At 50.0% G+C, this 24,219-nt stretch overlaps 1 protein-coding gene across 1 annotated transcript in view; it reads right to left on the bottom strand.

The window, feature by feature from the left end:
* The window catches only part of ITGB5 (integrin subunit beta 5), a 61,989-nt gene that overhangs the window by 3,500 nt on the left and 34,270 nt on the right, over nt 1-24,219 (bottom strand). Inside the window, exons 10-12 of the mRNA XM_054830445.1 lie at nt 21,043-21,472; nt 2,744-2,966; nt 2,390-2,493 (exon numbers count right to left, since the gene is read on the bottom strand). Of these exons, the coding sequence (XP_054686420.1) occupies nt 2,390-2,493; nt 2,744-2,966; nt 21,043-21,472 (757 nt within the window). The remainder of the gene's footprint in view (nt 1-2,389; nt 2,494-2,743; nt 2,967-21,042; nt 21,473-24,219) is intronic.

The following is a 24,219-nucleotide window of genomic DNA, read 5'->3' as shown; positions in this document are numbered from 1 at the left end:
AGATGATTCCTGAGGATGGCTGCTTCACCACAGCTCTCCTCCTCACTCCGTACCTGTCTGTCATGCTGAAAAATGATCATGTTAATGACCACTGCTATTCCAGCCCTTATCTCTCTCCTGTCTGTTTGTCTTTCTTTTCAATGCCTTTGACCTGCTTTTGGTCAAAAGATTAATACCCTTCATTTCAACAGCTCTGAGCCCACATCCAGCTGCCCCTCTGGTGAGTCCTGGGGGGGTTCCTGGCGTGCACAAACCTCAGCTGTTCCTACCTCAGGACAGGAGAACCTGCTCTACGTACACAGTGGTATCAAAGGCAGGGCTGGAGAAATGATGATTGTTACGAAGCAAAGTACTAATTAGATTAATATTGATAAAACTTCTATGCTTCTTGACTAATGCCCTTCTCAGCTGAGCAGCTAATCTTAGTTCCTCCAGACCCGGCTGCTTTCAATCCCATCCTTGCATCATTATTCTGCTAAAACAGACTGTGAATAAAGTCTTGATAGTAATGATCTCTGTTGGTCTTCACTACGTTTCAGAGATCACACCTCCACAGAGAGAGGCGTGATTGCTACATCAAGCTTTCTGGTCCACTGATGTGTGCTGTTGGCAGGTTCAGCCCAGCACTGGACCTGTCATGCTCCTCTCCATGTTGAAAGCCCCTCTCTGGAACCATCAGGAATGGAAATGCAATATTGCAGAAGTGAAGGTGATCCTGCAGAATCCTATGCAAGTCATATAAGACTCCCAAAAGGCTGATCGTTTTGGCTCATCAGTCCAATGATAGATGCCTCTGCTCTACAAAGCTTTGAAGCACTGGCTGCTTCATACCCAGAGCCAACAGGCACATTGGATCTTCCAGGGTGTGTTCATTGCAACTCAATATTTAAGAAGGTCCCATCCTCCACTGCCAGGACAATGCAGACCTCTGTCTTCTGTGACAAATACCAGCATTTGGTCTCTCAGCGGGGACTTTTAACACCTGCTACATAACATAAAAGCACCTGAACACCAGGATTTGGCTGTCTGCCTGTAAAGAAGTCCATAGTCCCCAAGCACTTTCTCTAGGAATATTTCGCTTTACCTCTTTCTCTAGTAGCCCAGATCTCCAAGCCACAGAGTGCCCTGAGCTACCAAGAGCTCAGCACCACCTGCAGTCTGACTGCAGCAGTTCAACAGAAGAATAAGAGTAATTCCCCAAAATGTCTTAAAACAGAAATTTGGCTGTGTTTTTCTCTGAAAGCCATGTGGGGGGTTGGCAAACCACAGCCCAGCCTCACCTCCCAGGGCGCAGTCAGCACAAAAGCTGGCTTTGGCATGGTGCAACACCCAGGCAGGAGAGTTGAGCTTTAATCCCTAGTATTTGCTGGCTCCTAAGAAACACAGGCCAGCCAGGCATCAGGAAGGAGCTTTGTGTGGTTTGGAAGTGCCTTGTAACCTCTCACAGTGTGCTGGTCTAGGTGCACTCCCCGGTAAACGGCAGGGAGGATGGAGAGAACACGAGCAAGTCTCCCAAAGGAAAAGGCAGGAAACCCCCCTGGTTGTGATTTAAAAGCTAGGCACTGGATGTGAGAGGAGTCAATGGGAAAAAAACATCACCTGCAGGCAGCTCAGGAGGAAGGGAGAGAAAGAGCAAGCAAGGTAGAGCACTGCTACCTCTATAAACTACGGGAAAAGGAGGAAATGTCAGATGTGGAATGCAATTTATCCCTGCTTGATCTAGAAACACCAGCTTCTCCACCCCTCCCTCCAAGGGGTACTGCTAAAGCCAGGGTCAGGACTGCAATTAAAGCTATCACAGTTTGGGTTCCCTCTACCCCCCCCCCCCCACAAATAGCAAAGAATGGATCTTGAAAAGCAGGAGCAGAAAGTCATCTGATGAGGGATGCATGTGTGGGGTGATCTCTAGAAGAGGACATAAAGGGCAGCAGAGGAGCAGTCCATCCCACCAAAGCAGAACTTATCATCTCCAAAACAGCTTTGCTTTCTCTCACAAGCTCACTTCATCCAAGATGAATTCTCAGAAGATTAGAGAATGGCTTTTTTGAGTGATACTTTGTCCTTTTGCACTCTCTCACGGCTCTTCTCATCTTCTGTCTCATCTGATCTCATCCCACTCTGCTCCTTGCACTGGCAGTAGAGGTCCTCACACATCTTGATTTTCAGACGTTATTTAAAATCAAAGGATTTTTTTACTTCAATATAGATTACAGCCCGGAGAGAAGGTCACACATACCCCATATACACATATACATACTACATACACACATACATTTCTAAATACCAGGTGTTCCCTGAGGCTTTCTTTATGTTTTGCTCTGGTTAAGAGGAGTTCAATGCCACAGTCACTGGCTCCCACCGTGTGCAGTCCTTGCTGCTGCCTACTTACCAAGAACATCCACAGTGGTGATGATCTCATCCTTGCAGTGCTTTTGGCAGGTTTGGTTATCAGCCAGTCTTCCTGAGTTAAACAGCTTGCATTCAATGCAGTCCCTGCAGAAGGACACACAGAGGGGAAGATTAAACACCCATCAGAAACTGCATGAACGCTTGTTGCTTCTCTGCCTGGGATACTCTCAGGTTGCTCAGCGTAGGCTCTGAGCAGCGGCAGGCTTGCCTAGGGCTAATCAACCCTGTTTAACGAAGCGGGTGTAATTCCTTAGCTGCAAAGTCTCCCAGGAACCACAGAGCTGCCCATCCTGCCAGGGAGAAGTCCCTCCTGACGCCCCCCTGCCGTGAGTACCTTTTAGTGCTACAGATGCCTGGGCAGGTGGGACACTTCTCACACGTCTCTCCAAACGCCCCCGGCTCGGTGCACTGACACTTCCCACAGACGCAGGCGCCTCTGCCGCTGCAAATCTGCCCGTCGCTGGAAACACAGCTGTCCGTCTTGGTGGAGCAGTTGCAGTTGTCCCCGATGTAACCGGCGTGACACTTGCACTCCCCGCAATGACACTCTCCGTGGCCTGAAGGTGATAGCAGGGAGGAGGCGTCAGCAGCATCCTGGGCCAGTGCTGGGTGCCGCAGCTGCCCCCGTGCAGGAGGGACCAGCAGCCCAGCAGGAAAAGCTGCCAGAGAGACCATACTTGGCAGAGTATCAAACAGATGGCGATGGGAAACACCTAGATATCAAATAATTATCTATACTTAGCAGCAAAAAATACCTACTCGCAGCTCCTCCAGCTTCCCTCTATAGTCACTCAAGATGAACGGGCACCTCTCCCTCCCTAGGTGGGACCAGGTGGCCAAGACAGGGGCACCAACCGCCTCTGGGAGGTACCAGCAGTGATGGTGACCATGGGGAGAACAGGGCAACTCCTTTCGAGCAGACACAGCTTGCAGCTGGGGGAGGTGACTTCTACCCCAAGTTCCCCTGGGACCCCCATGCAGCGTAGCACTGTCATCCTTCTGCGAGTGGAGGGTGGTAAAATGAGTGGGTCCACATGAGGAGCAACCACCTACTGTTGCAGAGCCCAAACAGGATTAGGCTTTGGGCAGCCTGGTCTAGTGGAGGGTGTCCCTGCCCATGGTAGGGGGGTTGGAACTAGATGATCTTTTGAGGTCCTTTCCAACCCAAACCATTCTATGATTCTATGATTCTATCTAGGAGAGACCACATGCTCCAGTCAAACTTGCTACCCTCTTATTTTCCTTTCTCTGGATGGGGGTTCCTAAGTATCCCCCCCCCCCCCTTTTCAGAGTGCCCTTTTGCACCCTCTTGGTTTGCCCCCATTCAGTGCTTGACACCACCACACAAACATTAACACCTGAGAGCACGTTTTGGCAACATGTTGTCATGAGCCTTTTTTACCCACAGAGTTGAATATTCCTCTGCCTCCTGGTGCCCAGCAATGTGTACCTGGGCTTTGCAGAGTGCTACACCTCCCACCGCCGCAGAGGGTGAGCAGCATCTCTGTCGCTCCGTCCCCAAAGTGTCCTAGGCATCGCTCAGCTTCACTCGTGAGCTCACCTGAAGGCTCTGGCTAAGCTAGAAGGGTTATGTTTAGTTTGGTTTACTTTGGTTTGGTTTAGTTTAGTATGTTTCACATTTAGTACCGTGATTTCCACTGCTACTGGAGTAGCAAAAATATTCAGGTTGACAAAGGGTCTCTGGCAGCAGCTTTTGAAATATTGCTTCTCAAACCAGATGCGTCCATCTCAGAGGCATGGCACTGAGTGGACAAATACTTCAGGACACCAAAGGATGTGGCAAAGTTGATGCAATCTGGCTGATCAGCACATGAGCCAGACAGGAGGCAGCACAGCCAGACAGTGGGCAGTTTTCTGCTTGGTCTTGCTATGGCATCAGATTTTGCTAGCAGAGCTGCTGTGCCAGTAAATGAGAGGGCCCAAGCCACACGTCTAGCCTAGCCTTCTCCAGGCCACACCGCTCAGCAAGAAGTTTTCTCCTCCTCCACCCTTCCCTGCCCACTATGGGCCAGGAGTTCTGGAGATCAGTATTTCTGCTGGGCCCTCAAAGTGGTGTAAAAGATGGGGCTCCTGCAAGGGCTTCCATGTTACCTGTGCTGGCTGGTGTTTTGTATGAAAGAATCTCTTCTTTCTCGGTCTACATCAAGAGAAATGAAGATGGGAATGGAGCAGTGCTTCCTTGATGGTTTTGAACCCAAGGTTTAGCAGCAGAAAGCCTAGAAGGTCAACCATTTCAGAAGGTCTTTCCTACCCTGCCTTCCTAACAGTTTTACTGAATAAGTACTCCCCAAAACCCTAAAACTCCTTAAAAAAATTAAATCAACAAGCACCATCTCCTCTGTCCAAGCAAGACCTCTATGCCCCCAGCCAGGCCCATGCAGGTTGCTGAGACCAGCTGAACCTCCCCCAGGGAGTAGCTCAGGGCAGCTCACAGCAGAGATGGATGAAGAAACTGATCCAGTAAGGGTTCTCCTCCACCAAAGCAGCCCCTGGCAGCTATGGGGTTTAGCCATGGACTGAGAAAGTCAAGAGGCTTAAAGGCTTTCGGTGACAGTAAGTGGAGTGGCTGCCTGCCGAGCATCTGGTTTCAGAAAGGCATCCATCAGCTCTCTGGAAACACTGCTTGAATTCCTCCTTCATCAGTCCCTAGGAGAAGGGATGCCTTTGAAGGCATAGTTTATAGAGCTGAAGGGTTTGTATACGAGGCTCATCAGCAACCTAATTACAGCTCAGCTTTCCCACTGGAAACAGCCTCAAGCGCCTCAGACAAGATAAATTATATACACGCTCCTTTCATCAGCACAAAACCGCTGATCTCCCTGCCTCTCCCATCACTCCAAGATTACCAGAGAGGCTGTGGATTGTCAAGCTATATCCCTTGCCAAAAGTCATGGTAACACCTTCTGTTCTACTAGGCGTCTCATATGTCCCCAGCACATCACAAGATGCCCTCCTACAGCCTCTTTTGCACGCCCAACATTTGCTTTGGATCCAGCTTGCATACTCAAACATTACTAGACAGAGGAGGTTATGTTTACAAGATCTCTAGTGCTGACCTCCTTCCCCGCCTACATCTGAAGAAGATTAAAAATCCCTCCCTCTGCCTTCGTGATGACAGCCTTGCCCTTTCCCCAGATACAACTGTAGAGGCAGGCTTGGTTTGCCTCTTTCCTACCAAGCTCTGGTTTTGAGCCTATGGGACAGAGCTACATCCACCACCGCTGCTGCTTGGGGCGCAGCTGCAGAGCAGAGACCCCCTGCACCCTCTGCTTCACAAGCAAACCGAATGGAGTGGCTGGCTTTTATTCACAATTAATTCAGGCGACCAGGGTCTGGCACACAGCAAGTTTGGTGCCTCCATGGCAACGCATATGTCAAAGTTAGCTATAAATCACAGTTTTCTTAAACGGGCACTATTTCAAAGAGTCCAAAGCAGCCGGCATTGGGAACCCATGTATATGGCATTTAGTAAACATGCTCATGCTTGAATTTGAGCTGTGAGGGCCAAGAGAAGCAAGCTGATTGCATTCACACCATCCCATGGTCCTCACCTGGGTGGAAGCCACCCCTCTGCTCTCAGGCAGAGCCCCTGCATCATCAGCCTTGTCTGAGTCCCCCTTGGATACCACAGAGCCCAGCAGAAGATGTGAATCCATTAGAAATCCATCTCTGGAAGTGTAATTGCTCATGATATAGTTCAGTTTTTAAACCCATCAGTTGCCAGGACAGCATAGGAAGCTAGAAAGCCTGCACGTCCCTTCCAGCTCCTGGCACACTGGGGACTGAGCCTGGAATGACTGTCCCAGGGAAGGGAAACAGCCAGTTCCAAATAATGCATCCTATTAAACTACTGCCACTGGAAAATTTAAGAAACAGCATCTTAAACCAAGCAGGTTTGTTTATTGAAGAGGATGAAGAAAAAGTCCTTCTATATGAGGGTGATTAAGTGTGGGGTATGAGCTTGAAATACAAAAACATGTTGAAATGTGTTTTCTGCCTTGGCCACACTGGCTCAAGATGCAAGAAGTCACTGGCTGAAGCTCATCATGGGGAATGTGCCAAGAGTGGGAATTTCCATGTTGACCTTTAATGGGAAAGACGTTACACTCTTTGCTGCCTGCAGCAGCTTGAAAGAGTGGCCACTCCTGCAAGCACCATGAGCTCCACTTCTGGTGCTCTCCATCCCTCCCCCACACATGGAGAAATGTGGTGAGTAGGATATAATTATTTCTCACACAGGCGTCACAAGAGTTGTCCCACTTCTCAGCATCTACCTGGAGCACCGGAGATGGGAATCCACTCTGTCCTCTTGCTCAGGACACAACCTGAGAGGAGCCCCAAGGCAATGTGGCAGTGAGTCTTTTGGTGATGGTGCCCCAGTGCTGAGGTTTGCGGCATGCAGAGTGCTACCTGGTACTCGTATTCTACAGCAAAATGTGCTGCACGTTTCCAGTCTCAGCTATCCTATGGTCACACGCAGTGCTGATGTGGTTAATCAGTTTCTATGCCATGTAAGATCATGCCTGTGGGAAGCCTCCACCGCTATGCCGATGATGAACCCAGTTTCACTTCCCAGTTTCATTTCCAAGATGAAAATGTGTCCTCAAGGAGGGTGTGTTTCAAGATACCTCTGCACCAGCCAAAGTCTCATGGTGCAGGACACTACCCTGGACTTTAACCCCCTTGAACCCTTTAAGTTTACATGTTCTCCATTAAACCTGGTTTGTGAAGCCAAAAGACATTAATTACGTTCTCCAAACATAACAAAAGATGTTTTATTCTGTTCCCATCCTTGAAATGAGACGAGCTTAGATGTTTAAAAGATCCAGATCTAATTGGGAAGTGAAATGCTCCCTCTGAATTTGATAACATACTTTCCAGCCAGCTCTTGATTGTTGGGGGGCCTAACATGAAACACACGTCAGGGAGGCTGCCGAAACAAGCTGGGAGGGTGCAGCAAGGAAAGCAGTGCTTCTGGGGAGGGAGAGCAGTCCCCAGACTAAGTTTGGACTAGTCTGGGATCCAGCAGGGCAGGAGCCACGGGGTGCACTGCTGCTTGGAGGCACCCTCTTCCAAGGAGGCCACCAAGGTGGACGGACACCTGCAGCCCAGCTGATCCCTCTGTCTCTCCCCGCCCCGAAATACATCCCCATCCCACTGCCGTGCCCCGGCTGGGCTGCACCTCTCACTGTCATTCAGGCAGCTTTTGGCAGGACGTCCAACTGTCCTCATTTCACCCCAGCCGCCTCTGCCTCTCCCCCTCAGCTGCCCACCGGGATGAAAGCCGCAGACCAAATCCCCTCTGCTCTCACCCCGGCACTGCGCAAACCCGGCTTGGCAGCCCGACACCAGTGCTGCGTACCGCTGCTCCGGTCCCTGAGCCGGGTCGTTGCCAGTGAGCTGCAATCGGGATAGCAGCTGCTGGCAGAAACTTCCAGCCTCTGACCCTGATTTCATCCCAGGCTTCCTGATAGCAGGCTGCAAAGTGGCACCACGCGGTGGCTGAGTGCTCGTCGGGACAGCCCGTCTGCCCTCCGCGATAACCGAGTTGCCTTTTAGGAACTGCACCGACTGCTGCTGCACCAAGAGATCTGAAACTCAATGCACTTAGAAAGTGTTTTTTCTGAAGTCCCCTACTTCTGGGGACTATAAAATTATGCAAAAATGCTAACTTTCTTTTGAGAGAAATAACAAGTGATCCCAGATTTTATGAAGGGGGAGAAAGGGTTTGCAAACAAGCCCCTCCAACACTCCTTTTTTCCCCACCTTCTCTAAGATTAAATTGATGTGCCTACCATACAAGGAAAAAATAATCCTCATCATTTTTAAGCCAGTTTCTTGGCTTCTGAGCACTCAGGAGGGGAAAGATCATACTGCATTTTGTTCCCATTAAATCAAGCCACTTATTTTTGTGCCTCTGTGCTCACATCCAGGCTTTGGGTCAGGACCTTCAAAATGCTGTGCTTTTGTCATTTTTGGTTACTTGAATAACTAGTTTGAAAAAAACCCACAAAAACCCCACAGGAAAAACAATTGAGAGAAATAAGTTATGGCAAGCAATTTCCAGGTTCCCTGGTGCCATGCCTTTAATGAGCCCTGGCCGCTGTGTCCGTGACCCGGAGAGCCCCAATGCCACATGCTGTTTGTACTCCCGAGGGGCGGATGCAACAAAAACATCTGCTTATCGGAGAAGAAGTCAAACCCTACTGACATGGGGCACTGCTTGAGCATCGTTTCTGTACCAGACCCGCCAATCTCTCAGCAAAATTGCGCGATGTCTCCAGGAGAGGCTCCGGGAACAGCACATTTTGAGTGGGAGGAGGAAGGGCAGCGGAAGAGGCTTTGAATGCTTGGAAAACGTAGACCTTTCCATTTGGGAAAAGGCTATGGTAAGGCACAGTGCATGCTAAGGCAAATAAATCATTGACTTCCCCACTAATCTCTTTCCATGACTCAAAGCAGCTGGCGCTGCACATCAAGAGGCCAGGCAAGGCAAGGCAGCCTGCCCGCAGCACGGCTCAGGTTCACGGCACCGTCCTGCTGCCAGATGGTTGGCACCGGTAGGAAGCCAGGGAGAGCTCAGGAAATTTTAAGTAGTGGGGATGGGCTTAGGATCCATGCTCTGGGTCACACCAGTCTGACAGGGAAAAAAGGGGCAGCAGGCTGGCAGGAGCATCCCCAACTCCTGGAGCCCACGGAGCATAACAATCTCCTTGTGAAAAGGAGGTTACTATGTAAACAAAGACAGGCAAACGTCACGGGTCCAAGGTTTCCGTGTGAACTGAAATGCATCCACTGACCGCCTCCATTCACACCAGAAGAGAGCTCGCTCATGCTCATTTATCCACAATGCAGTACAAACAACAAAACAACACTACCAGGATAGTAATAAGTAAATAGTGCTTTTCTGTATGTTATTTACACCAGACACCATGGGTTTGTGCATCTTCCATTGCATTAATTTCAATGGATATTTATATCTCAAAGCATACAGGTTTGGCCAAGAATCAGCTTTAAATAAACCTTTATTTCAATCCTAGTGCTGGTTTAGCTCACCAGTCGTCAAAAATAGCATCAGAGATGCAGACTAATGAAACCAAAGGTGAAGGAATAACTGCATGCTTGAGCTGCTAATTCAGCCTTTGGGTACCACAAGCCCCATCACCAGCCCCACATTACTGCCAGCATCCCCCATGTTGCAGCACTGCCATTACAAAAAAAAATCCCTCAGCTCCCCAATTTCCCACTCACTTGGGAACGTCTGGGTTAAATGAGAACTGGGCAGGGAAAACAGGGCTTTGGAAACTGCTGTCTCATGAAGGCAGCTGAAAGCGATCCGGGGCAGGCGGATTTCCTGCGGCAGCCCTGGCCAGCCTTTCCTCATTTTCCCTCTCTCCGCTACGAAGGGGAGCTGAAATGCAATCACGAGATACGGCTGATGATCCATCAGAAAGTCAAAACGGACAGCGACGAGTCATTTCCTGAAGGAGATCTAAAGCTGCATTTCTTAAAATAAATCCTTCCTTTTTTTTTTTCCTTCCTTTTTTTTTTTTTTTTTTTTTGAAGTAAGCTCAGCACTCCACAAATCTCTCGACTTATGCTTACGTTAGCACCTCAGCTGAGCCTGCCACACGTGGCCTTTTGGACGGAGACCCAGAGCTGGGAATTGGAGCTTTTAGGTCCTGCTGCTGACTTTGCTACTGATGCAGGGTGTGATACGGGGCCAGGGCTGCTGCCAGACCCTCCCAGAGATGCAGCACTTCATCCCAAATGGGGACGATCAGATGGGTGTGCTGGTTCCCTTTGAGCCATGGGCCCAAATACCACCCTACCAAACTGGGTACATGCTCAACCATGGCTTCATCACCCCTTAAGCACCTGACATGGAAGGCACTGCAAAAGCTGCTACAAATTTATATTATTCCATAAGGCAGGAATAATGGGGGGAAACTCTCCAGTTTTTCCTCCTCTTGTGTTTCCCTCCAATCCTCTAACTCAAAAAGGGCTCTGTGCCGCTGTCCTTTTCCACAAACCTCAAACCCTTCTGATGCAGGTGTTCACTGGGTCTCCCATGAGATGCACCAACACCTCTCCCACCGTGGTGCTCCTCTCTCCAGCCAACTCTCTGGCCTGGCAGGGACGATGTGGAATTTCATCTGCAAACCCCTAACAGATGGATTAGAGCTCACGAAGCCCCCTCGCTGCAGCTCCCACCATTTGTTTTCCTTCACCCCAAAAAGCCTGACAAAGAAAACCGCTTGTCAAAAAGCCGTTTACACTTGGGTCTCCCAACCCTGCCCAGATACCACCAACACCCCTGGGTCCAGAATCAGGAGCCTCCTCCACCTACATACTTCTTGGCCCATCTCTTAGCTCAGGTCTGCTTACAGAACTCTACATTTAGCCTTCAGCTTTTGTCGCCGTGAAGGGTCTGGAAGATTTAGAAGTATGAGGGGAATACGGTGACCATGTGTTAGATGAAGTGCAGAAAAGCTATAGTGCTGCAACCCTTCCACCGACGCATGGTGCCTCCAGGATGAGCTTCGTCTTCCTGCTCTGGTGCCCAAGCAGGCTCCTACTACCTTCTACCATCCAAAAAACTCTGGATTTGTTCTTAAAATAAAACTTGGCTCCAAATCAAAGTTGCACAATCCCAAATGCCTGAACTCCAGGGCCAAATTCTACAGTTCAGGCCCATCCTTCAAATGAAAAGCAGGCTAATTCCCACCCTGCCGAAGCCCAAATGGGCTAAATGTCCTTTCAGCTGGACCTTGTTAAGAGGAGCGGGTTCTGGAGCAGAGAGAAATTCTTTCTCTGCATAATCCACTGCCGTGGGAGCCTTGCCCAGCTCTGTGTTTGGATGCAAACACATAATCTGGTGCAAGTTCACCAAAGGTCCATGGTTTTGGAATGGATTTCTCCCTTCCCAAACAAGCTGGAAGAAGTTAGAATTTCACTCAAAATAAGATGAAAAAAAGGAGAAAGAACAAACCCACAGGCTGTGCTGCACTTCCCTTTCAGGTCAATTGTTTAAATTCAATTTTTTAAACCAAACTGAGCAAAATTCATGGGTTGTCAGTGCATGTCAAGAAGAAATGCAGACACCCAGAATTTCACTCACCTGCTGGTTTGAGGCTTTCATCTGCCTCTAAACCCCAAATACAGCATTCATTTCCAAATGTTTATTTCTGTTAATTACTATAATCAGAAGGACCAAATGCAAACACCAAACTCAGTGGGATGCTGGCCATAAAGGCAGAGCATTTAAGTGAGTTCGTTCTAAGACCATCTCTCTTTGGGGAGCGAGTAGGCAATGCACTATGTTTTCAAAGTTCATCTTGTTTTTCTTTTGGAGCTTTCTACTCTCTGAAATAGGAGGTTTCTGGCTGCGGGAGGGGGCAGCTGCAGCAGGATGGGGGGGTTTGGGTATGTGCACGCACCATCAGATGACACCTCCGGTTACAACCCACACATTGTGCCGCTTTAAGAGCGGAGACCCACAGACGGAGCTCTGGCTCCAGTAAAGATGTCAAAGACGTCACTTCTTTATTCTTTAATTCTGCCCTGGCATTTAATGCCTCATTAGCATGCATTAATGCTTGCAAAAGGTCCGCTCAAGGACAAGGAGAAACCCCAGTGAAAAGAGGCAGGAACAGCAGCGCTCTGTGAGGTTTGGTCCTCCAAGGAGCTGCTGCCAGATCTGGGGAGAGCTGCAAGACTTTGACAGCATCAAGGGCCCGGGCAGGGGGAAGGGAGGGGTAAGAAAAGACAGCCTTGCCCTTTCATGCCAGGAATGGAAACTCTGGCGAAGTTTCCGCCGGGGAAAGAAAGTCCAACTCAATTGCCGTTTCGGTGTGAACAACCAACGCAAACCCTTGGCATGAGCAAGGCAAGGCAGGTAGGGTATACCTGCTGCCAGAAACAGAAAGGAAGATGAAGAGTAAACACAGCACTGAGCAGAAACGTGAATGGAGATATCATTTGTGTTCCTGTGAGAAATCCATGCAAAGATCATCAAATATCTCAGGTTCGAAGGGCCCCATAAGGATCATTGAGTCCACCTCCCAAATAATCAATATTTAACAGGCAATAATGTAATGGTAATGCCTGGTGGTGTAATACCTAACACTACATTTATTTATTGTGAAAAAAAAAACAGATTAGTATATACATCAAGCACAGAGCATTATAGCTAAGAACCATCTACCTGCACTGAAACACAGCCACCACTGAGCTGAAACACAGCAGCTGTGCTGGGCGTCACGGGAGGTCATTAGTAGAGCAATCAGAGAGGCGAGCCGGGCATTTTTACACACTGCAGCTACAAGCACTGGCCATGCTTTCACAGGTCACAGTCGGCGGGCGAGGGTCACCCCATGCCGTTTGCCCCAGCCCAGAGGCCATCTGAACCCCTTGGGATCTTCAGTCTTTTGAATGGGCATGGAGCAGGATGGGGAGGTGCACGCTCTCGGAGGAGAGCGGCGCTTGTCTTGGGATAAAATTGGAAAGAGAACAGAAACCAGGTTAAAGGGGAAAAAATAAATTCAGAGAGGAAGCAGAAGAGAGAGATTGAGGAAGGGTGGAAATGATGACCTGGTGGGGAGCAGCAGGGAGGCTTCAGGAGCCTCCCAAGGACTGGAGATGTGAGGAAACACACGCACTGAGTCACCCCCATGCTCCTCCAAAATGCCACCAAGGGTTTGTATGCCGGGGAAGTAGCGACTTCATGAAGATGAAGTCATGAGATGCAAACACCTCCCACCCAGCTCTCAGCCCCCCTCTGCACCAGGGCTACGAGCCATGGCTCCTGGAGATGAGCACACCCGGAACCATGTATGGCACACTGCTGGACTTGGTACCTTAAGGCAGAGACACCTCAAAGCCACCTGCAAAGAGTGAAGGAGCTTCTCTGCCCTTATAAATTATCTGGGAGCCCAGGGCTGGGTCTCCCTGCTTCCCATCACAGAAGGTGCCACCCCGGTGCGGGGCTGGACGCAAGCGCGGGGCACCGCAGGCTGCCCACAGCAGGTAAGCATGTCCCATACAGGTCCATGTGGTTTCTCATCCTCTTCACACTGTGTAAAGAGCGGAGAGTTTCTCTATTACATTCTCCATTAAAGGCTGAGAGGTTTTGAGCGTTGCTTTCAGAGCTCACTGCCCCCAGGCTAAGACCCGGCCTTTCAGGAAGCAGCCCGGGATGACCGCAGGGCTTGGCCACCAGTTCCCGTCACCCGAGCGAGATCTAAAAACCAACATCCCACACGTGACGGCAGCATCGGGCTGCTCCACAATTCCCTCCCTGCCTGTGGAAACGTTTTCCAAATCACCGCTTCAGCAATCATGCTCTGCCTCACCAACATGTTGCAACGGCACAGCAGCCCCCACACTCTGCAGGAGGTCAAGCAGGAATGCAGGAATATCAACAACTGACATCAGAAAAGATCTGGTTTATACGATCATGCTTCAGAAAAAAAGAAAAAAAAAAAAAGAGGCTTTTTTCCTGATTTGGGGCTCAGATGTTGTCATGCAGACAAAGGACATTGGACACACGGCCAACAGCATCTGCAGGGAGCTTGTACGCAGGGTGAGAATGGCATCAGTCTGAGCGGGATGAAGGTGAATTCAGTTCCTCCAGTTACATCACAGCCCTCAGCCCTGCCTGCCCCAGCTGACCTGGACCTTACATTTCTTTAGGCTGACCCACAGGATGGGAGTAAATGGAACCGACCTAACCTTACATTTCTTTACACTAATTCACATGATGAGAGCAAGTGGAACATGCTCAGCTTCACAGTTTAACCCAGAAAAAGGAAGAGGACCACAGAGGTCCCCTGTTTGATTAGTTTCTTGTTAAATGCTTGCAGTCTATATAAATTCTTGTTGGAGCCAAAACGTTTCACAGGTGGAGGGGGGAAGTAAGCTGGAGAGGGGATGCCCACCCAGCAGCGATGCCAGGCACGGGCACTCCACCCTTGGTTCATTGCTACTACAGGACACACAGTCAGAGGTTTATTTTTTCCTCTTATTCAGGAGGATCTTTTTGGTTTATGTGTTTCTTCTCAGGTGTTCAGGCATTTCAGGGTAAGGACTTCTGCTGAGCAGCTTCTGCAGGTGATAAGAGCCAAAGCCAAACAGGAGTGCACCAAGGAGAAAGGCTTGTAGGAAGCTCTAGGATAAATGCGCAGCCCCAGTGACTCTTGACCAAATCTTAAAAGAGAGGTGCTACCACAGTGCCATCTCCTCGCTACTTATTCAGGCTATAAGGTCCCTCTGGGCTATGCAGTGGCTCTGTAGGCAGGAGAACTCAAGATGCTTGAAACGAGGTTTGCTGGCTGCCAAGGGGTGATGGCCACCCTGTGCCCCACACAGCGTGACAACACATACACACCTCTCTGCTTTCTAGCCCAACCTCATCTGGTTTTTAGCTCCTGTCCCATACCCTGTTCTTTGGTGGGGAAAAAGAGACACTCATGCTCCTATAACCCACTGTAGTGTAAAAGGGTTTCAGCTCAGCGGACCTTACTAAGTTCAGCTCGCCCTAAACCACCCTCCCATGCCCTGCAGCCCCGACAGCACACGCAGCCGCTGCCTGCCCCCCCACCCCCTGCGAGCCCCCCACCTGCTGCTAATAACTGGGACCACTAACGAAGCAACCGGCACTGTGAGGTTGCACCGCGGTGACCCGAGCTTACACTGCATCCTCTGTCACCAAGATAAGCCTCAAAAAGGCTGGTAGACATGTGCTCCCCCGTCCTCCTCCAGCCTGGGGAGCAGAGCAGGATCGACCTGCGGGGCAGCTGCCCCAGAGGCAGAGCCGCATCTCCTCCGCAGATGCATGGCTCACGGCTGCACAAGCACTTAGCAACAACTAAAGGATTATTTTTAGCTTCCATGTCTTACACGGTCCTTTTGCCTCTGCCCTTCAGATCCCGCTTTACCAGGCAGTGCTCAGATTCCACCTTTTTACACAAACTAAATAAAAAACCCCCAAAATCCCCCAAATAAAAACCCTAAAGATAATAAGATTTGACATGACTAAAAAGAAAACATTGCAGATGTGGTTTAGGCTCTGTTCCCTAACGTCTTTCTGCTGCACGCCACCCTCTTCCCTTCTGGCAGGGGCTACATTTGCTTAATGCCACCCCCCCCGCCGCTGCCTTGGCACCGCTGCAGGCAGTGGGCACAGGCCAGCTCCCCTTCCTCCCCAAACCACACTCAACCCATCACCTGCACTTGGAGGTTAATAAATCAAATACTACCCATTTATTTCTTAACAGCAGCTTCTGGTAAAAGCTTTGACACTAGGAAAGAAGAGAATTAGGACAAGAAACATTTGTTAAAGCTGAATCACCGTTATTCTCACATCAGATGCGTACCAGTATCCTCCATCCAGGCACTACAACAGGGCAGGTGAATAACAGCTACAAAAGTAAGTGTGGAAAAAGGCCCACTTCCATAAGACGTGTCCATGGGCACAATGATTTGTATGGTAACAGACCCCACCAGAAACCCCAGGGTGGAGATACCAGTGGTGCCATCAAACCTGAGCACTGGTCTCAAAGCGCAGGGCTCTGTCGCACAACGAGCGACTGCCACGCTGGCACCACAGAGCCATCGTCCCACCAGACCTCCCGCAAACACAGTGCTGTTAAACGCTGTTATGGTGCTCAGGACGGGGAACGCCAAAAAACAAATTGCAGAAGCAGGAGCGAGATTTCGAATTTGATGCTATGTTAAAAGAAACAATAAAAACCTGATCTCGCTGGGCCTTAGGACAGGCTAAAACTCAGAGTGCTTCCCCTTTTAATAAAATCAAGAAAGGGAAGCATTCAGAAATAAATACTGAGGACTTGTATGTCCTCAGCAGTTTTTGAAGTGGTTTCTGCAGGGCAGCTGGAGTCACATCGCACGTCAGCTTGGCTATTCTATGTAAAATAAGCCACAGATTTTCAATGAGCTGACACTTAGAAGCATAGAATGGTTTGGGTTGGAAGGCACCTTAGAGAGCACCTAGTTCCAACCCCCCCTGCTGCGGGCAGGGACACCCTCAACTAGACCACGTTGCCCAAAGCCTTATCTGAAACTTCCTAAATCCCGTTTCAGAAGCGATCCTGACACTTGCGTGTATTTGCAAATTTGCCACCTGATGCTTTACTGCTGGCCTGAGCTTTTTGCGTCAGTGGAAGCATTGCACTGGCAAGCGAGGCCAGACTACCAGGTCCTGTGCTCAGAGGCATCGCTATCTCACTGTGCTTCGGCCAGCCATGATCTTTAGCCACCTTAACCAGTTCAGATGCTTTCAGCTGCTTAAGAGCTAGAGAGAAGTCGCAGAGCTTGATTCACAATTGCAAAGCATTTCTAAATCTGATTGTCTAATTCTATAAAAATGAGGAAGAGAAGCCACAAAAGACCTGATCCCACAAAGCTGCACCAACACCAGCGGTCGCCGTGTTGCTCAGGCAGTATGGATTTTTGTGTTTTAGGGGGAGAAACAGCTCGCAGCGTGGCAAGCGCTCTTTCCTCATGCTTCGGTAGCACTCAGAGGCTGCGATCTTCCTGCACAGCCTCAACACAACCACAGCCCTGGGCTGAAGAGCACACAAATGACACCCACACGGGGAGCCAGGTAACAGCGGTGATGGTTAAAGGGAAATTTCTCTAGAGACACCAAAGTAAAGACGATGCCGTACAACCCTGCATCTTCCCCCTCCAAAATAGGTCTGTAGCACTGAAGCTAATGAAGCTTGGCCTCTGATGAGCCAGTCTCTCTTCATTAGAGGCAAACGTGTGATGCCCCTCTCTCGCCACCTATTTGCATGGGACCTTCAGGAATGCAATTAGCGCCGAGATGTTTCCTCCTTTGTCAAACTGCCTGGCAGGCAGCCAAGGGGTTCAAAAGCCGCTGGGCCATGCAACCAGCTGCCCCTTCCCGAGCCCGGCTGCAGGCAGGAGGGCAGGCTGCAGGCAGGAGGGCAGGCTGCAGGCAGGAGGGCTCTCTTCCCCTCTCCCGCAGCCACTCACATTTCAGAGTAGAGGCCAGAGCAGTGTGCTGAAGGTCTCAATGCAAGAGGGCAACTTCTCCATCCAGAGAAAAACTGGGAGCGAAGCTTTCAGGGCTTTGGGAAGCGACTGCCTGCTTTATCGGAGCACGATGCTGTGGATAACCCAGTTGCATCTCTTTTGGAGTACTGAGCACTTCTGCAGGCCATCCCCAATGGCCCTTCCAGGAACTGGATTAATGGTTTGAAACAGCTACTCTGGAGCTGTTAAGTGGACTCAGGGAGCAGCAGAACAAATGCCACTTTTTAGTGACTAAGCAGCATTGACTAGGAGTTGTATGCAACTTGAAGCAACATTTACGACGTTATAAATGACTCCTTTTCCTGCCCATCCCACAGATGCAGGAGGCATGTTAAACTTCCCACTAACAAGAATCAAATTCTTGCTTCTCCTTTAGATTATCTCACACCCGAAATCTGCTTCTCCACTTCATGAAGGGGCTACAAAAGGACAGGAGCCATACGCAGCACTGTCTGCAGTCATCTCTCCTCTCAAACCTTGACAAAATGAGGTGCCAATATTTATAAATGGACCTGGGAATGAAAATGCTTTTGCTGGCCAAAGGTAGCATAAGACAAGAAACTCAAAGTTAATTTTAGACTATTTCATACTCTATGACTTTCACCGGAACGCCTGAGTGCAATCTGCTACCCAGTCCAGTGGGTGGTTGGTGATGGGCTCATGGTGCCCATGGCTCAAGGCATGTAAAAAACACGGCCATGTATGTGCAAAACAGTTTGCATGCATGGATTTTAACTTCTCAGCTTGAAAAACTGTGTGCTCCTCTTCGCGCTCCCCCAAACCTTGGGTCAGGTTGGACTGGCTGCTTTCCCACCTGCTCTGGCCAGGTCGGGCACTCAGAAGTTCATGATATGGTCTTGTTCAACGGCTTGGGCAGGTGTAAGTGCATTTAACGGGGGACACCACAACGCATGTGCTAAAACTGAGGTTGAGCTCCTTTGGGATGAAAACACTGTTCAAAATGTGGTCATCAGAAATGCACTGAGAGGCACTAAGCACTTTCTACAGTACCAAAAGATTCATACGATCTAAATAAAGCCCTTGACAACAGTGATGATTTCCCCTCACAGGTCCACACCAAGCAACTTCCAAGCAAGGACGGAGACAACTACGATCTGCAACGAAACAACAGCTCCCTATGTGCTGCTTTTTTGGTTTCTGCATAAAAAGGTTTTCTTGCTAAAACCTGTTGGTCTCACGGTGGGATTCCACCAGCAAGAGTGGTGGGCACTGGGATGCCGGGGCCTTTCAGGGACAGATGTTGTGCCCAGGAAAAGACAGAGGGAGGGTAGGGTGTCATTTCTCCCCCTTGCAGGAACAAAAGCAGCAACCAGACACCATGTGACTGCCTCAGGGGACATCCTGCACCCAAGAGGTGACCCAAACTCCCCCGGCTGCCAAGTCTACATGTGGTGGTAGAATGAGGGGTTCGGCGCCGAGCTAAACGCATGGTCTTTTTCAAGAAAGCCCCAGTTGTAGGGAAGAGAGAACACACGTCTGCTGGAAGCCACCGGAGATGCTTGTGTAGCAGAGGGCTGTTTGTTAGGGGCAGCTTTGGGCACAGCCCCGCTGTGCAGGCTCAGACACTTCTGGAGGGCTGGAGAAGTCCCAGGCCTCTTGGGCTGATAACAACACCTCAAAATGTTATGTCATTGGCACAGCACTTGCTACAGCTCAGATTTAGCATCGTAACTGCTGGAATTTAAAAAAAAATAGAAAAGGAGCCAATAAAACAACAGCAATGGCATAAGAAGAACCACCCCACCCGCCAATCCACCCCTGGAGCAAAGAGGAGGCCACTTGGCCTCAGCACAGCCTTTGTTTTCTTCCATAGCTATAAAAAGGACTTTAAAATTACTTTAAAAACTCTGGTAAATCCCAGACCAGCTATGCTGCTTTTCACAGCACCAGAAGCCCTCCACAGGGACAGAAGAAAGCAGGTGCAGCAGAAGACACGCAGCTTGTTTTCCTGCGGAGTGGCAGAGCTCTGGCTCAGGCTCTCCTGATGAAATGGAAATTTGAGCAAAGAGGTATCCTTCTCTTGCAGTACCAACTGCTACACTGGTAACTTCCAACCTCTCTTTATAGCATCACTGCCCTGCTTGCTAACAAATACATTCTTTTTGGGTGGGGCGATATTACCAAATCAATATGGTCATATGGAGAACACCCAGGCAGTATTGCTATTAATTACTTCCACAGCTGACTTTATTTCCCCACACACACACCTTGAAATATACCTTTTTCCTGCTTCCTCACCCCTCTTTCTACTCCTGCATCAGCAGGGAGAGCTCCAGCAGGACAGTCGCTGTGGGAGGTGGCACTGGCCTTCCTCACTGCTCTGCAATGGGGAGCCCCAGGGCGATGCCAAAAACCGGGGTATCGCCTGCCCCATCTTCAACAGTGTCAAAACATCGCTAGCCAGGCTACAGGAAAATGAGCACGAACATCCTCTACCCGCCTAATACCACTATCGTCCCAAACAGCCAGAACCTTGCAACCAAAAGGTGCCCCATCGCTTACTGCCCAGCTCAGAAACATGCAGGGCAAGATAAACAGCAGGGAAAACCCCACCACTTCCCCAGAGAAAATGTGGAAAATAGGTATGTTTCTAAGCTTAGGCTTGTTTTGGAAATTTTGTCCAAGATTTTCAGTTAAGGAAATATTTTCCTTGCTTGAAAGCAGACAAGTTTTAAAGAATAATCTTTTGCCCAGCTCCAACTGAGAGAATTATGTCCGAGAGCTAATCCAGGCAATTACGTGCAAGGTAAATTATGTGACCTTGGACTGACAAGGAATTAAAGCCATTTTAGCAAACACAGCTAAATAACTCCTCTACCTTTGCTTAAGCAAAGCTAACAGGCTACATCTTTCCCAGCGAATGATTTGTTTTCATAGTGGGCAGAAAAATCTATACGTAAAATACCTTTAGGGATCTTCAACACAGATTTTCTCTAGTAAGTAACAGACTGAAACACAACCTTTCCTTTCACCTGCGCTGCACCAGTGGATTACTTCAAATCCTTCATCGTTAAAAAAAGATTGTTTCTGCCTATGCAGGGAAGGATGGCACAAGCAGAAGAAATCCAACCTAAGACGACACCAAAAAGCTTCAGAGGATTCAAGCCTGTGCTGGTTTACTCTTTCCTAGGGATATACTTCGGCGTGCAAGAGATGCACATGGTTGCATCAAAATAACACCACCAAAGCCAAGAGTCTGGTCGTCTCCATGGGACCCAGGCAGAGGACAAGCCTGCCAGGAGAGAGATTTACAGTCTAATGCTGGAAACTCAGTTCTGATGGAGTCAATGCACTTTTTGCTCATTAGTGTAGATGCACTTAAACCTCTGCCTCCCTTTTTCCATAAGGAAAGGGAGTGCGGACCCCTCCAGACACAGGGCAGATTTCAGCAGGAGGGGCAGGCGCAGCCCCTCACACACGCTGCACTCACCACCCCAGCAGCCTTTCCCATTTCAGGGTGTTTTCCCCATCCCCGCAAAGCGGAGGGTGTGAGGGAGGAAAGGCTCCTACCTGAGCAGAGGACTCCCTTGTACCTGGCGCAGGAGAAGTCGTCGCACTCGCAGAAGGGCCCGTAGATGTTTCCGAACTCGCTCTCGTGGCAGAGGCACTGGTTGCAGCTGCACTCCCCTCTCCCGCTGCAGAGGGGTTTGCCTTCCGCCTCCCGGCACATGGCGTGGTGCATGTCCGCGCTGGCACCCTCCTCGCACTCGCACCTGGCCCCCAGGTAGCCGGCGTCGCACTCGCACAGCCCGCAGGCGTAGGTCCCGTTGCCGCTGCACTTGCCGCTGGCCGGCGCGGCATGGCCGGTGCAGCCGCAGAGGCAGTTGTAGGTCACGGCCACCTCCAGCGTGTCCCGAAAGCCGGCGGGCTTGATGGTGAAGGCATGGGAGGTGTCCTCGGCAGGGCAGCTCCGTGCCTCCACGGCCACCTCGAAGGAAACCTAGGGGGGCAGGTTGAGATGTAAATTAACATGTACAGCCCCAAAACGGCTGCCAAGGGAGTCCCAGGAAGGAGGGAAGGGCAAATGTCTCGAGGAAAAGCCATGGAGGGACTCCTCGGAGCAAGGCCACGCTCAGCGCATTGAGCTTCACTCCCAGGTGTGCAAAAAACCCCGAAACAATTGCACGTCTAGTGAGGGCATCTGCAGCTCAGCGCACCGACATCCGTCAGTCCCACGAGGGGTTTGGCATCCTTAACGTTTTAAAACTCTTTACTGTCAGCCATCAGCAGTAATTTTCCCCATCAGGGCCCGCTGGTTTCTGTGAAGCAGGAAGGAGCCAGCCTATTCCCAGGAAACAAACAGGGCAAAACTCTCGCAAATAGCAACAGGTTTTCATGCTATTAAGAATAAGAAACTTTGTTGAAACCAAGCACTAGCAAGGCTCTAACCAACACAGCACAAGGGCCCAAGGTGCCTACAAGATCACAGATTGAGAAGGTTTTATGAGAATCCTGATCTGCATATAGAGATGTGCAACAGCCCCACAGTCTCAAGCTTCCAGCACTGCTAACGGGCCATTTTTGATGGACGCTCCTGTTAAGACTGGCTTCAGAAGGGTTATACATTGTTATACGCTTACACGTTACCCCCCTACTCGTTTTCTCTTGCTACAAACCGGTGTCAGGGATTTTTCTCCCTGGGAAAACCAAGAGCGTCCAGGAGCCACTGGCTTGGCCCCTGATTTAATCCTGCTGTTTGGTGGGGGTCTCAGGCTGGACAGAGCTGCCCAAAGCTGCTGGTTAGTAAAGAGGATCAACCTTATTCCAAGGAAATGAGACCCTCTCCTACGCATCAGGAGGGAATGATTTTTCTCTGGAGATACTTGGAGTCACCTTGAGCTCTCATTGCCTGCACCGTCCCACGTGCTAAGGGGTGACGTGCAGCAGCCACCTCCAGCCGGGAGAGCTGCACCCCAGGAATCCTCCCTTGACCCCCTCCCATTCCCAAGGCCTGAAGCAATTAGGCAACAAGCTCAAATTACAGAGAAGGAGATCAGAAAGCAAGCTAAGGGGATCAGTGTTATCCCGCTCCCTTTCACCCGCTGACACCCACGCCCCAGGACTAAACCCCAGCAGATTAGGATCCAGTGCCAGCGTTATCTTCTTTGGGGAAACTTTCTTAGCAGGAGTCAAATCTTGATCCACATGGAAGTCATGGGGCGGAGAGCAGCTGAACGAGAGGGGACGAAGGGATGGGACCCCTGTGATCCTGTGGCATGTCTACCTGGGCAGGCACCTCAATACTACGGTGCACCAAAAATGGGAGAGGTACAGTGCCTGGGCAGAAGGTACCCCCACAGTTCATCTGGATCGGGAGAGCCAGTCGTTCCCGCTCATGCCACCAGCCTCTGCGGATACGGGCACGCACGCACCCGCTGCCAAACCCCTTCACTGCACCAGCTGCAGCGGCTGGAGAGACCCCCCCTGCCTGTGCCAAAGCCCAGGATCAACCACCAGATTAACTCTGCTACCTCGGGGGCTCAGGCTTTGCTGTGGGAACAAGGAGGGCATGTGCCTAGCGTGGCAATGCTCCAGGGATTGCTTTTACCCGCCCATCAGAGATCCAGTAAAGTCAGTTAAAAAAGGGGAGGCCACCTCCATTTTTAACACTTCGCATGATCCTTATTTGGCAGGGTAAAAATCCTGCTACTGTTGACTCTTTCAAACTATTTTTACATGCCTCAGTGCTTAGAGCTCTGGTATGTTTGCAGAGCCGCTCTTCTCAAATAAGGCAGTCGGGCTGCTAATGAACCTGCACCCGCGTCCTCACAGATGGCAAAAGCCTGGAGAAGGGTAGGGGGTTCCCTGCTGGTCTGAGCCCTCCTGCCCCAGCCCTGCAGCCCAGGAACTCATTGATCTGTATCAGTATTAAATTTTAACAAGCAAAGCTTAGCTTCTCTGCTTTTTTATAAAAAAGCACAGGATGGATTATGCTGTGTATACTGTTAACATTAAGGGGCAAACTATATTTTTAGTCTGTGCTGCCATCCAATAACCCTAGGAACTGAACACATGAGAGGAGGGTTGCTGCCTTTCTCAGCACTGTCTTTTTTTGCAGTATCGCCAAAGATAACCATGACCTCTTTACTCTGGGAAAGGCAGGTTTAGATTAGAATCATAGAATCATTTATGTTGGAAAAGACTCTTAAGATCATCGAATCCAACCATAAACCTAGCACTGCCAAGTCTACCACTAAACCCTGTCCCTAAGCACCACGTCAACACATCCTTTAAATACCTTCGGGGTGGTGACTCAACCACTTCCCTGGGCAGCCTGTTCCAGTGCTTGACAACCCTTTCGGTGAAGAAATTGTTCCTAGTATCTAATCTAAACCTCCCCTGACGCAACTTGAGGCTGTTTCCTCTTGTCCTATCAGTTATCACATGGGAGAAGAGACCAACACCCACCTCACCACAACCTCCTTTCAGGCAGTTGTTGAGAGCGATAAGGGCTCCCCTCAGCCTCCTCTTCTCCAGACTAAACAACCCCAGTTCCCTCAGCTGCTCCTCATCAGACTTGCGCTCCAGACCCTTCACCAGCTTCGTTGCCCTTCTCTGGACACGCTGCAGCAACTCAATGTCCTTCTTGTAGTGAGGGGCCCAAAACCGAACACAGTACTTGAGGTGTGGCCTCACCAGTGCCGAGTACAAGGGCACAATCACTGTCCTAGTCCTGCTGGCCACACT

This window comes from Grus americana, chromosome 6 (genome assembly GCF_028858705.1).
Source record: "Grus americana isolate bGruAme1 chromosome 6, bGruAme1.mat, whole genome shotgun sequence".
Classification (NCBI taxonomy): Eukaryota; Metazoa; Chordata; class Aves; order Gruiformes; family Gruidae; genus Grus; species Grus americana.
The sequence above is the reverse complement of the archived record's forward strand: the minus strand, read 5'-3'. Positions and strand labels throughout refer to the sequence as shown.